The following is a 14572-nucleotide window of genomic DNA, read 5'->3' as shown; positions in this document are numbered from 1 at the left end:
CCTGTCCCATTAAACACATTACAATGGATTGTTGCTAGTGATGTTCTAAGGGATTAAACTGTATAATTCTGTCACTATAACGATTGTGTGTGTGTATAAACATATACACGTTTAAATGAAAGCAGCATAAAGTGACCGACAGGATGTGCTCACAGCAATCCCCATAAAGAATTTAGCCAGACGGGTGGCATTAGGATTCCGATCTGTGAAATAAACATCAGGGAAAATATTGTCTTTAAGTGAAGGTAAAGTTTTCTTGATTTGAAGACAAATTCATACATTATTAAAGGGACAGTCAAGTCCAAAAAAAAACAAAAAAAACTCATGATTCAGATAGAGCATGCAATTTTAAACAATTTCCCAATTTACTTTTATCACCAGTTTTGCTTTGTTCTCTTGGTATTCTTAGTTGAAAGCTAAACCTAGGAGGTTCATATGCTAATTTCTTAGACCTTGAAGACTGCCTCTAAACTGAATACATTTTGACCACTAGAGGGCATTAGTTCACATGTTTTATATAGATAACATTGAGCTCATGCACGTAAAGTGACCTTGGAGTGAGCACTGATTGTCTAAACTGCAAGTCTTTCAAAATAACTGAAATTAGGGGGCAGTCAGCAGAGGCTTAGATACAAGATAATTACAGAGGTAAAATGTGTATTATTATAAGTGTTGGATATGCAAAACTGGGGAATGGGTAATAAATGGATTATCTTTCTTTTTAAACAACAAAAATTCTGGTGTTGACCGTCTCTTTAATAGAATAAGCTGTTCCCTAAGTTAATTTTAATATTTTTTTTTTATCAATTTCGCTATTTTTTTTTATAAATAGATATCTGCCTTACGTTTCCATGAAAACTCCTCCCCACCTCTACTTTCGCACTTTCTATGCTGTGACATATAGAGCGGTCCCGCCCGCTCTATACGCATCTCCAAAGCGCATGCACGACGATCGTAACTATTGCGCATGCGCGAATTACCGTTTTCTACAGATACTGCGCATGCGATACTATCAGTAATGAAGTGTGTATATAAGTATAATTTTGGTGATGCACATCAATACTTACTAATAATAGTATTTATCCGAAGTACAGCGATGGTCTTCTCAGTTTCGGAGAAGTCCATAACAAACAGTGTGATGTATGTGGCTAGTACTGCTTCAATCTATTACGCATGCGCAAAATGGGAGCACGCGTGGAGGAGACCTTAGCGCATGCGCACTTTAAAAAGGTGGCAGGTGACGTGGATCGAAGGCTGCCTAACGGCCAGAATTTCAATTAGATGTAATAAGAACGTGATCATTCAATAAAAAAAAAAATTAAAAAAAGGGTTGAATTTGATAAGCTAAAAATAGATTAGGGCAATAAATAGTTAAAGTGAATGTAAATTTTGATGCTAAAGTGAACGGTTTTTAAAAATTCAATTAAATACAGGGACACTTTAATTCATCAAAATTTACATTTCACTCGTGTTGTGAAAAAAAAAAAAAACCAACTTACCTTTTAATCTTGACAGCAGATCCAGCCTCCACCACCCGTCACAAAGCCTCTTCCTGGGTCTAAAATGAGGAATCCGGCTTCCTCCAATCACGGCAATGAATCAGACACCAATTCCCCCAGGGGGGAAGCCGTGATTGGAGGATGGACCCATCCATCATTACTGACATCAGAAATGGCTTGCGAAGACCAGAGGAAGCTGGAGCTGCTGTCAAGTTTAAAAAGTAATTTTTTTTTCACAACACGAGTGAAATGTAAATTGATGAATTAAAGTGCCCCTGTATTTAATCAAATTTTTAAAAAACAGGCACTTTAAAATCAAAATTTACATTCACTTCAACGATTTTATTCAAGATGATGAATGAAAGCCATATTAATTTTAGACAGATAATTTAATTCAAGATAAACAGGTAACAACCTTCACTTTAAATTTGGATGGTAAGTAAAAATCAGCACCCATGGGGCTCCCCAATAAAAATGACCCCTACCATATGGGCTCCCCAATAAAAATGACCCCTCCCATATGGGTTCCCCAATAAACCTCACCCCTCCCATATGGGCTCCCCAATAAGCCTCACCCCTCCCATATGGGCTCCCCAATAAGCCTCACCCCTCCCATAAGGGCTCCCCAATAAGCCCCACCCCTCCCATAAGGGCTCCCCAATAAGCCTCACCCCTCCCATAAGGGCTCCCCAATAAGCCTCACCCCTCCCATATGGGTTCCCCAATAAGCCTCACCCCTCTCATATGGGTTCCCCAATAAGCCTCACCCCTCCCATATGGGTTCCCCAATAAGCCTCACCCCTCCCATATGGGTTCCCCAATAAGCCTCACCCCTCCCATATGGGTTCCCCAATAAGCCTCACCCCTCCAATAAACATGACCCCTCGCCTCCCAATAAATCTCACCCTCGCATTTGGGGACCACAAAACTCTCCACCAATATAGGCTCCACAATAAACCCTCCCTTAATGACTCCCCAATAAATATCCTACCCACCACTATATCTCATCTATAAGCATCAATCTACCCACCCCCTGTGTGTAAATCCATTCATCTACCCCTTGAATTATAAATCTCAGCCACAAACCAGGACTAACGAGTCTGTACGGCGCACTATCCCCTAATCAGTACCAGAACCTAACCCCGACCCGGTACTCACACCGAGCTTCTGCAGTCAGAGCGGCGTAAGGAGAGAAGGAGCGGGCGGGGCCACGTGACACGCACTACTAGACAGAGCGAGTCGGGCGAGCGCACTGTGCAGGGGGGCACGCGGAAGAAGCAGGTTAGATCTGCACTAAAAAGCTGTACTCAGACTTGTAGTCTCATTTATTACAAAATATACTGCAGTTATTAACCTATTATTTTACTGTGTATAACTAAATCCTTCAGGTTTGCTAAATAGCTCCCCCTGTATTACACAAAAATGAGTTCGTCCACACGTTTGCGTCCAAAAAAATCGTCTTGCGCGTGCGCTAACCTGTCATGACGTGACCAACCTTTCACGCAGACGTAACCAACTATACGCCTGCGCAGTCTATCCGGCGTGTAGGTAAAATTATTGCGCTTGCGCAGCCTGGTAAGCGCGCAGGTTTGTGCATGCGCCGAGTCGCCGTATAGGTTACAGCATTGCGCAAGCGCGAGTGCCCGGGACACGCCTCACCTGGGCACATTTAGTTAGTGTTACAAGGATGGTGGTGTTTCTGGTTGTTGTACCTGACGGGAAAGGAAAAGACAGGCCGAGTTGTGTGTATTGCCAGTAGGGGGAAAGTGCGTTCCTCTGTACCTCACCAAGCCTGTGCAGGCCTCACTTGGCACAGCACCACTTCACCATGTCCCCACTCACCTGGCTCTGGGTAATTGTCATTGAACCTGTTTGCTGATGACAAGACACCTGTGTGAGTCCATTGAGCTGCAGTATGGCATGTCATGGAGAACAGATGTTGGAAACCACTCTGGGAGAGGCAGAATGTACGCCAACCATGGTGAAGATGGCATTCCGCAAGGCATACTCTATCAAGGACAAGCTGGAAGCCATAGAGAGAGTAAAGAATGGAGAAAGGCAAGCCAGTGTGTCAAGAGATTTTGGAGTGCCTGGTGGAACACTTCGTGGGTGGCTGAAAGACGAGCAAAAGTTGAGATGGTTTTTAGACCAGCTTGGTGGGGACGTGGGTACGCATAGAAAGAAAATGCGGTTAGCCAATGAAGAAGAGATAGACAGAGCTGTGTACACATGGTTTATCACTCTTCGACAACAAGGCATTCCATTGTCTGGACCTATTATCCAAGCACAGGCAGAGGCATTTGCCAAGCAGATTTATGGGGAAGAATGTACTTTCAAGGCAAGTCATGGTTGGTTCTGGCGTTGGCAAAAGAGACATGGCATATCAAGCCAACGGATATATGGTGAAACAGAAGTGAGGGCAACAGAGGTAGAGCCTGTTTTTATTTATCCAGAAACACCAAAACAACCATCTAATGATGGTGGCTATGGCGATGAGCAAATATACAATGCCAACATTACTGGACTATACTGGAAATTGTTGCCAGATCAGATGCATGAGATGAAGCTGGCCAAGCAACCTGATGGTCACAGGAAAGTTAAAGACCGTGTTACAATTCTGTTAGCTGCAAACTTAACAGGAAACCACAAACTGAAACCTCTAGTGGTGGGCAAGTTACAAGATCCTCCCAGCCTTCGACATCACAACCAGGACAAATTCCCTGCCACATATAGATACTGTAAGAACACATGTGTGCACTTAGACATGCTGAAAGAGTGGTTTTTTGAGGAGTTTGTACCTGGAGTAAAGCGTTACCTAAGGAGGTGTTGTCTCCAACAAAAAGCAGTTTTGTTAATAAACCAATATCCTGTTAAGCCACCAGCTGAAGAACTTCAGACACCTGATGGCAATATCCGAGTGCTGTTCCTTTCAAAAAACACTAGGAATAAAATACAGTCAATGGATCAGGGTGTGATCTCCTCTTTTAAGCAACTATACAAACGGGAACTTCTGAAACTGATGTTGTCCTGCGACAGCACTCCTTCTGATTTTGTGAGATCGTTTGTGCTCAAAGACATGATATATCTAGCAGGGCAGTCATGGAACATGATACAGGCAGGGAGCATTGAAAAGTGTTGGCTGTTTGGACTAAGGGCTGCTTTTGAGAATAGTTCCAGTACAGAGACTGATGGGGAAGAGTATAGCAGTGTTTTTTCAGACTTGATAAATCTTGCAGCTCTAGCTTACAAACGCATGGCACCTGAAGATATTGCAGACTGGGTACACTTGGATGACAATATCCCAGTAATCGATGCATTCCCAGAGGACAGAACTTCAGACTGTGAGATCACTACATTAATTGTTCCTGGGGATAGTGCCGGAGATGATACTAGTGAAGATGAAAGAAAGAGAGCTCCCATTCCTTCTGCAACAGAAGCCATACATGGACTAGAGACAGCCTTGCGTTGGCTGGAGTCACAAGACCCACAGAAGGTTGGCCCGTTAAAAATAGTTCAATTACGATCTTTAATAACCACTGCTCAGAGACTAAAACAAGCACAGTTACTCACCAAAGTTACAGACTGCAGTGGGAGCTCATAAAACCTATCAAAATAATAAACTGAACTGCAGGTGAAACACTTTATATTTTAGCACGGACATGCTGAGTTACTGTCTCTGTATAATATTTATCTAGCACGACAGAGTAGTATAGTACACTTTGTTTGGTCCGTACTGATGCCGTTTGATGCAGAATGCTGTTATAGTAAACAACAAAAGTAAACTTATATTCAGTGTATCAATATACTTTAGTGTTAAAGACATGACAGTGTTTTATTACAGGTTCTTAAATGATCATGAAAGTGATGAAATAACTTTCCAAAGGGTCATAAAACATCAAATCACCCAGTAGTGCACTGTAAATACAATAAGAAGCATTTTTGCAATGCACTACATTATCTGTGCCTGCACAAGAACAATTAATATGCACATGACCCACTGCACATATGACTACTGGGCTTTGCATGCTCATTTGTATTGCTTATATGCTCTGAGTGCTGGTAACGTCACTGGCAGCCTTTTGAGGATAGACTTAATGCAAATGTGCCAGCACAAATGTTATGGACGTATTTACAGTGGGTCTCATTAGTGTTGTTCTCATTGAAAGTTATATCTTTTAATAGAAGCATCTTTGCAAACCGAAGTATATTGCAAATTCTTCTGATTGTACATTAAATGCACTCAGGCTTTCTTTTTTTTTTTACCCAGCTTTGTTACTGGTAGACAGCTTTATGCTACATAGACCATGTACGGGCAGATTCAGCCTCTGGTGGTAAAGAGCAGAGCTGCTTTTTATCCAAATAATTTATATATTTATAAAGTGTCAACATGTTCTCCAAACAATGACAGGGTAATTCTTACAAATGACTTGTACATGAACAACAAAAAAAGAGGGCCAAGCCCATGAGTTACCTTTCATGTGACCACCTTTACACAAGTATGGGGGGGTTGTGAGGATGTGGGTAACCGTTGAGAGATGGTGAGAGGCCTGAGGTGATCAATCAGTAAGATATAAGATGTAAGTTGTTTGTGTCCATGAAGAGTGGTGTCTTTAGGTAACCCTTGGAACTTTGAAAGATTGACAAGTCCTTCCAAAGAAGGCAAGAAATTCAGTGATTATGTGCAGTTCCAGTAAAGTTTAATAGACTGGAGTGAGAAGTAGCAAAGAGAGTGGAGGAAAGAAGTAGGCATTGAGCAGAGCAATGAGGTTGGGAGGGTTTTTGCAGCAAATAGAGAGATATTGGAGGGTGCTTTTGTTAGGGCCAATGATCTAAATCTTACTACAGAAACAAGATCTTAGAAGTCTCGTCAATACTCATACTCTGTATGTGAAGGAGAGATTTCTTATTTACAATATAAGGTCTAAAACAATTCCGAAGACGTTGTGTGATTTCTCTCCATGGCAGCGAGTTTTTGATCTTTGGGCCCTGAGTGAGGTTTAAGCATTTTTATTGTATTATTAAGGCTAAGGAAAGCCAGTAGAGGGATTGGCAGATGAAGAACGATCTGTGAGAATGCGATTTTAGAGGCATTTATGAGGGATTGCTGAGATGATGTTGTGCAGTACTGAAGGTCAGATACCTTGAGTGAGTGGCTTAGAATTTTACTGGTGAACTTTTTCTAAGGTGTAAATTGCAGGTATTAGCGGAATGTGATGAGCAAATGACAGTTCTATCTAAGCCATTTATTACCCAGAGGCAGCGGGTGTTGGGTTGGAAAATGTTTTATTTTCTGCAACACTAAGTTTTCTTTTTTTTAACAATTTAAGCAATGGTATTCCCAGTATAAAAATGATTTATTTCATTAGGGCATTTTCAAACAAATTCTTTCATTTACTAACACCTAGATTACGAGTTTTGCGTTAACAGGGGTGCTGTGCTAACGAGCAGTTTATGCTCACCGCTCAACTTACAGACAGCGCTGGTATTACGGGTTTTTAGAAACCCGGCGTTAACCGCAAAAAAGTGAGCGAAGAGCAAAATTTAGCTCCACATCTCACCTCAATACCAGCGCTGCTTACGCTAGCGGTGAGCAGGTAAAACGTGCTCGTGCACGATTTCCCCATAAGAATCAATGGGGGAGAGCCGGCTAAAAAAAAACACCTGCAGCGTTCAGCTCCTAACGCAGCCCCATTGATTCCTATGGGGAAATACTTTTTATGTCTACACCTAACACCCTAACATGAACCCCGAGTCTAAACACCCCTAATCTTACACTTATTAACCCCTAATCTGCTGCCCCAACATCGCCGACACCTGCATTATATTAGTAACCCCTAATCTGCCGCTCCGGACACCGCCGCCACCTACATTATACTTATGAACCCCTAATCTGCCGCCACCAACATCGCCGAACCCTACATTATATTTATTAACCCCTAATCTGCCGTCCCCAATGTCGCCGCAACCTAACTACATTTATTAACCCCTGATCTGCCGCCCACAACGTCGCCACCACTATAATAAAGTTATTAACCCCTAAACCTAAGTCTAACCCTAACACTCCCTAACTTAAATATAATTACAATAAATCTAAATAAAATTATTACAATTCATTAAATCATTCCTATTTAAAACTGAATACTTACCTATAAAATAAATCCTAAGATAGCTACAATATAACTAATAGTTACAATGTAGCTAGTTTAGGGTTTATTTTTATTTTACAGGCAAGTTTGTATTTATTTTAACTAGGTAGAATAGTTATTAAATAGTTCTTAACTATTTAATAACTACCTAGTTAAAATAAAGACATTTACCTGTAAAATAAAACCTAACCTAAGTTACAATTACACCTAACACTACACTATAATTAAATTAATTACCTAAACTAAATACAATTAATTACAATTTAAAAAAATTATCTTAAGTACGAAAACAAACACTATATTACAGAAAATAAAATAATTACAAGATTTTTAAACTAATTACACCTACTCTAATCCCCCTAACAAAATAAAAAAGCCCCCCAAAATAAAAAAAATCCCTACCCTACACTAAATTACAAATAGCCCTTAAAAGGGCCTTTTGCGGGGCATTGCCTTAAAGTAATCAGCTCTTTTACCTGTAAAAAAAAATACAATTCCCCCCAACATTAAAACCCACCACCCACACAACCAACCCTACTCTAAAACCCACCCAATACCCCCTTAAAATAACCTAACACTAACCCTTTGAAGATCACCCTACCGTGAGACGTCTTCATCCAACCGGGCAGAAGTGGTCCTCCAGACGGGCAGAAGTCTTCATCCAAGCCGGGCAGAAGAGGTCCTCCAGACGGGCAGAGGTCTTCATCCAGACGGCATCTTCTGGCTCCATCTTCAAGACATCCGACGCGGAGCATCCTCTTCTTCCGACGACTAAAGACGAATGAAGGTTCCTTTAAGTGACGTCATCCAAGATGGCGTCCCTTCAATTCCGATTGGCTGATAGAATTCTATCAGCCAATCATAATTAAGGTAGGAAAAATCCTATTGATCCAATCAGATCCAATCAGCCAATAGAATGCAAGCTCAATCCTATTGGGATTAGGATTGTGTGGGTGGTGGGTTTTAATGTTGGGGGGGGGTTGTGTTTTGTTTTTTACAGGTAAAAGAGCGGATTACTTTGGGGCAATGCCCTGCAAAAGGCCCTTTTAAGGTCTATTTGTAATTTAGTGTAGGGTAGGGCTTTTTTATTTTGTTAGGGGGATTAGAGTAGGTGTAATTAGTTTAAAAATCTTGTAATTATTTTATTATTTTCTGTAATTTAGTGTTTGTTTGTTTTTGTACTTTAGATATTTTTTTAAATTGTAATTAATTGTATTTAGTTTAGGTAATTAATTTAATTATAGTGTAGTGTTAGGTGTAATTGTAACTTAGGTTAGGTTTTATTTTACAGGTAAATGTGTCTTTATTTTAACTATGTAGTTATTAAATAGTTAATAACTATTCAATAACTATTGTACCTAGTTAAAATAAATACTAAGTTGCCTGTAAAATAAAATTAAACCCTAAGCTAGCTACAATGTAACTATTAGTTATATTGTAGCTAGCTTAGGGTTTATTTTATAGGTAAGTATTTAGTTTTAAATAGGAATAATTTAGCTAATTATAGTAATTTTATTTAGATTTATTGTAATTATATTTGTTAGGGGGGTTAGGGTTAGATTTAGGGGTTAATACATTTAATATAGTGGCGGCGACGTTGGGGGTGGCAAATTAGGGATTAATAAATGTAGGTAGGTGTTGGCGATGTTAGGGCCGGCAGATTAGGGGTTAATAATATTTAACTAGTGTTTGCGATGCAGGAGTGCGGCGGTTTAGGGGTTAATATGTTTATTATAGTGGCGACGATGTCCTGTTCGGCAGATTAGGGGTTAAAAAATTTATTTTAGTGTTTGCGATGTGGGGGGGCCTCCGTTAATAGGTAGTTTATGGGTGTTAGTGTACTTTTTATCACTTTAGTTAAGAGTTTTATGCTACGGTGTTGTAGTGTAAAACTCTTAACTACTGACTTTAAAATGCGGTACCAGGCTTGACAGGAGAGGGTCTACCGCTCACTTTTTGGCAGACTCGTAATACCGGCGCTATGCAAGTCCCATTGAAAATATAGGATACGCAATTGACGTAAGTGGATTTGCGGTATTTCTGAGTCTGGCCAAAAAAGTGAGCGGTACACCTGTACCTTCAAGACTTGTAATACCAGCGGGCGTTAAAAAGCAGAGTTGGGACCGGCCAACACTGCTTTTTAACCCTAACTCACAACTCGTAATCTAACCGTTAGTGTTTAACCCTTGAAAATGAGTTAAGTACATAAAGTTGTGAAGCTGTGCTAGATGAGCATACAGCTACAGGAGTAGTCATACATGCGTATGCTCCTATCATTGGCTATCCTTATCTGGAGCAGAATGGGAAGTGGACTTTGACTATGTTTTTAATCAGTTTGAAGGAGTGAAGCACAAAGGCAATTTAATTAAAAATAAAATACTCTGATGAATTAGTAGAGTTTACCTTTAGCAGGTTGTCCCTTCAAATCCATATCATTATAGTATTGATACTAGTAAGGGTACCAGGCACATCTCAATGGTTTTCTTTATTATCTTAAACATTATTCTTTAAACCATTTTGTTTAAATTCACCCTTGGACCATCATTGAAGCAATATGATCAGTATGTCTTTTCCTTGTGGGTAAATCGTAGGGATGTGCATACGGCAGTTTCGTTAGCTGCAGAAGGTGGCCGATTGCGGAATTCAGCTCTTTTCTGAGCTGTACTTCTTGTTAAAGTGCTTCGCACTAAGATCTGTGCAAATCCAAACCGCCAAATGCACATCTCTAGTAAACCCTAAAGGTGAATTTCACTAAAATATTTTTCAGGAGGAGCAACACAGTCTAATGTCTGCAATGTTTACAAATTCGTACAAATATTGCACGTATTTCCCAGTTAACTAGCAAAGAATTACTGTAGGTCTCTGTGATCCTGCACACAAAATAAAGTAACAAAATGTAATATGTTCTTGACTTATCTTACTGTAGAAAAATGTGGCACAAAAGGTCAGCACCAGCCAGGAGTTGTACATAAATAGTAACAGTTCTGAGTATTTAGTATGTATTGTAAATTCATATTAAAAAGCTGCTACGGATCTGTGAAACTCAGATCGTGGTGTCTATGCAACTAATTACATTGTGTTATCAGTATAGAAGGCAAATCTTTTGTGCAATCTCATTGAAAATCTCTGTGAAGCAGCCAAAGGGTTATCTCTTTGCATTTGTGCGCGTTTTTATGAACCACAAGCACTTACTTTTTCTATGTCGGACTATTAAATAATGGATGTGATCCTCTTGTGTCTATTTTAATGTTTAACCAAGTATTGAGTATGCTAAAGGAACAATATACTCAAACCTTTTTGTCATCCATATGAAAGACTTGCATTTAAAGGAACAGTTATCACCTTGTAATTGCAGTTGTGCAATAAAATGGTAAATTATGTGAAAATGTTTTTGAATGCATTAACACCTTGCTAAGTAAGCATCAACAGGAAGTGATCTAGAAAGTATTAACAGGAAGTAGGATGTACACAACTGATACAGCAGTATTTCATTTTAAATTAAATCCTTTTTTCATGCAAAAATGGTTTAAATTCCCTCTCATTTTTAAACTCCTTTAGCCCATAATCTAAAGAAACAAAACTGTTGTCCAGCTGTGGGTTCCTTCCTCAGTTTATACGATTTACATAATTGTGCTCTAATGTCGCAGAAGATACATGCAGGGTTAAAATGACAGAACAAAACGGTTGTATGCTGTAATAAAGAATTGTGTTAAGAAAAAACAGTTTGTGTCAATTAAAAGCACCTCTTGCCCCTTAGCTCTGTACTGTGAATTTCCTCACATTAAAGTCATTCTTTTTACCTGTGCAGTATATATCAACAGTTACTTACTGAAGTGCAAACAAATTACATAGAAAATAAATGTTATAAAGGCAATTAAACTCGTCACTTAATGACCTGGTGGGTGCGTTTCTTTCCTTTCACTGTAGCCAATCAGGGCTAGCTGTAAATGAGTTTATGCGCTACTCAATTACGGCCCAGTATGTAGTTGGTTTAGACAATCTGCAGCATTTTGAAGACAATTTAGGTTACAGAAGTTACTTTTTGGAGTCTCTAGGGAGCGTGGGCCAAGCACAATTTTTTTACACAAAATCAAGAGGCGTTAATGTCTATTTACAGTATCTCACAAAAGTGAGTACACCCCTCACATTTTTGTAAATATTTTATCATATCTTTTCATGTGACAACACTGAAGAAATGACACGTTGCTTCAATGTAAAGTAGGGAGTGTACAGCCTGTATAACTGTAAATTTGCTGTCCCCTCAAAATAACTCAACACACAACCATTAATGTCTAAACCGTGGGCAACAAAAGTGAGTACACCCCAAAGTGGAAATGTCCAAATTAGGCCCAAAGTGTCAATATTTTCTGTGGCCACCATAATGTTCCAGCACTGCCTTAACCCTCTTGGGCATGGAGTTCACCAGAGCTTCACAGGTTGCCACTGGAGTCCTCTTCCACTCCTCCATGACGATATCACAGAGCTGGTGGATGTTAGAGAACTTGCACTCCCCCACCTTCCGTTTGAGGAAGCCCCACAGATGCTCAATAGGGTTTAGGTCTGGAGACATGATTGGCCAGTCCATCACCTTTACCCTCCGCTTCTTTAGCAAGGCAGTGGTCGTCTTGGAGGTGTGTTTGGGGTTGTTATGTTGGAATACTGCCCTGCAGTCCAGTCTCCGAAGGGAGAGGATCATGCTCTGCTTCAGTATGTCACAGTACATGTTGGCATTCATGGTTCCCTCAATGAACTGTAGCTCCCCAGTGCCAGCAGCATTCATGCAGGCCCAGACCATGACACTCCCACCACCATGCTTTACTGTAGGCAAGACACACTTGTCTTTGTACTTCTCACCTGGTTGCCGCCACACACGCTTGACACCATCTGAACCAAATAAGTTTATCTCTGTCTCATCGGACCACAGGACATGGTTCCAGTAATCCATGTCCTTAGTCTGCTTGTCTTCAGCAAACTGTTTGCAGGCTTTCTTGTGCATCATCTTTAGAAGAGGCTTCCTTCTGGGACGACAGCCATGCAGACCAATTCGATGCAATGTGTGGCGTATGGTCTGGGCACTGACAGGCTAACCCTCCACCCCTTCAACCTCTGCAGCAATGCTGTCAGCACTCATATGTCTATTTCCCAAAGACAAGCTCTGGATATGACGCTGAGTACGTGCACTCAACTTCTTTGGTCGACCATGGTGAGGCCTGTTCTGAGTGGAACTATCCTGTGAAACACCTGTATGGTCTTGCCCATCTCAGTTTCAGGGTCTTGGCAATCTTCATTTAGCCTTGGCCATTTTTATGTAGAGCAACAATTCTTTTTTCCTCAGAGAGTTCTTTGCCATGAGTTGCCCTGTTGAACTTCCAGTGACCAGTATGAGAGAGTGTCAGAGCGATAACACCAAATTTAACACACCTGCTCCCTATTCACACCTGAGACCTTGTAACACTAACATGTCACATGACACCGTGGAGGGAAAATGGCTAATTGGGCCCAATTTGGACATTTCCACTTAGAGGTGTACTCACTTTTGTTGCCAACGGTTTAGACATCAATGGCTGTGTGTTGAGTTATTTTGAGGGGACAGCAAATTTACACTGTTAAACAGGCTATACAACCACTACTTTACATTGTAGCAAAGTGTTTCTTCAGTGTTGTCACATAATAAAATAGTTACAAAAAAGGAAATTTATGCTTACCTGATAAATTTATTTCTTTTACGATATGACGAGTCCACGGATTTCATCCTTACTTATGGGATTACGCCTCCTGGTCAGCAGGAAGTGGCAAAGAGCACCACAGCAGAGCTGTATATATATAGCTCCTCCCCTCCCTTCCACTCCAGTCATTCGACCGAAGTTAGGAAGAGAAAGGAAAAGCCAAAGGTGCAGAGGTGACTGAAGTTTAACAAAAATAAAGACCTGTCTTAGAAAATGACAGAGTGGGCCGTGGACTCGTTATATCGTAAAAGAAATAAATTTATCAGGTAGGCATAAATTTCCTTTTCTTTTACAAGATATGACGAGTCCACGGATTTTATCCTTACAATACAATACCAAAGCTATAGGACACGGATGAAAGAGAGGGACAAGACAGGAACCTAAACGGAAGGCACCACTGCTTGAAGAACCTTTCTCCCAAAACTAGCCTCAGATGAAGCAAAAGTATCAAATTTGGAAAAAGTGTGAAGAGACGACCAAGTTGCAGCCTTGCAAATCTGTTCAACAGAAGCATCGTTTTTAAATGCCCATGAGGAAGCCACAGCCCTAGTGGAATGAGCCGTAATTCTTTCAGGAGGCTACTGTCCAGCAGTCTCATATGCCAGACGGATGATACTCTTCAGCCAAAAAGAAAGAGAGGTAGCCGTAGCTTTCTGACCCCTACGCTTTCCAGAAAAAACAACAAATAAAGAAGATGATTGATGAAATTCTTTAGTCGCCTGCAAGTAAAACTTCAGGGCACGGACCACGTCCAAGTTATGCAACAAACGCTCCTTCTTAGAAGAAGGATTAGGACACAATGAAGGAACAACAATTTCCTGATTAATATTCTTATTAGTAACAACCTTAGGAAGAAAACCAGGTTTGGTACGTAAAACCACCTTATCAGAATGGAATATAAGATAAGGAGAGTCACATTGTAACGCTGAAAGCTCGGAAACTCTACGAGCAGAAGAAATAGCAACCAAAAATAAAACCTTCCAAGATAACAACTTAATATCTATGGAATGCATGGGTTGAAACGGAACCCCTTGAAGAACATTAAGAACTAAATTCAAACTCCAGGGTGGAGCAATTGGTCTAAACACAGGCTTGATTCTAGTCAGAGCCTGACAAAAGACTGAACGTCTGGAACATCTGCCAAACGCTTGTGTAGTAAAATCGACAAAGCAGAAATCTGTCCCTTTAAGGAACTTGCTGA

At 40.4% G+C, this 14572-nt stretch overlaps 2 protein-coding genes across 4 annotated transcripts in view; one reads left to right on the top strand and one right to left on the bottom strand.

Annotated features, from left to right (window-relative positions):
- Positions 1 to 2737, bottom strand: part of EEF1D (eukaryotic translation elongation factor 1 delta) — a 53275-nt gene extending 50538 nt beyond the window's left edge. For all 3 annotated transcript variants that reach the window (XM_053715446.1, XM_053715447.1, XM_053715448.1), the window contains exon 1: positions 2658 to 2737. The gene's annotated coding sequence lies outside the window, so the exon portion shown is untranslated. The remainder of the gene's footprint in view (positions 1 to 2657) is intronic.
- A 391-nt stretch (positions 2738 to 3128) lies between these two features.
- On the top strand, positions 3129 to 11401 carry TIGD5 (tigger transposable element derived 5). Its single transcript, XM_053715441.1, has one exon. The coding sequence runs from the start codon at positions 3415 to 3417 to the stop codon at positions 5098 to 5100; it is 1686 nt and encodes a 561-aa protein (XP_053571416.1). The 5' UTR covers positions 3129 to 3414; the 3' UTR covers positions 5101 to 11401.
- Positions 11402 to 14572: the final 3171 nt, after the last annotated feature.

The sequence above is a fragment of the Bombina bombina genome, chromosome 5, assembly GCF_027579735.1.
Source record: "Bombina bombina isolate aBomBom1 chromosome 5, aBomBom1.pri, whole genome shotgun sequence".
In the NCBI taxonomy this organism is placed as follows: Eukaryota; Metazoa; Chordata; class Amphibia; order Anura; family Bombinatoridae; genus Bombina; species Bombina bombina.
This window is presented reverse-complemented; position numbering and strand designations above follow the sequence as displayed.

Bases quoted from the DNA above. Each gene is read 5' to 3' on its own strand.
- TIGD5 (XM_053715441.1), top strand. From the start codon at position 3,415: ATGGCATGTCATGGAGAACAGATGTTGGAAACCACTCTGGGAGAGGCA.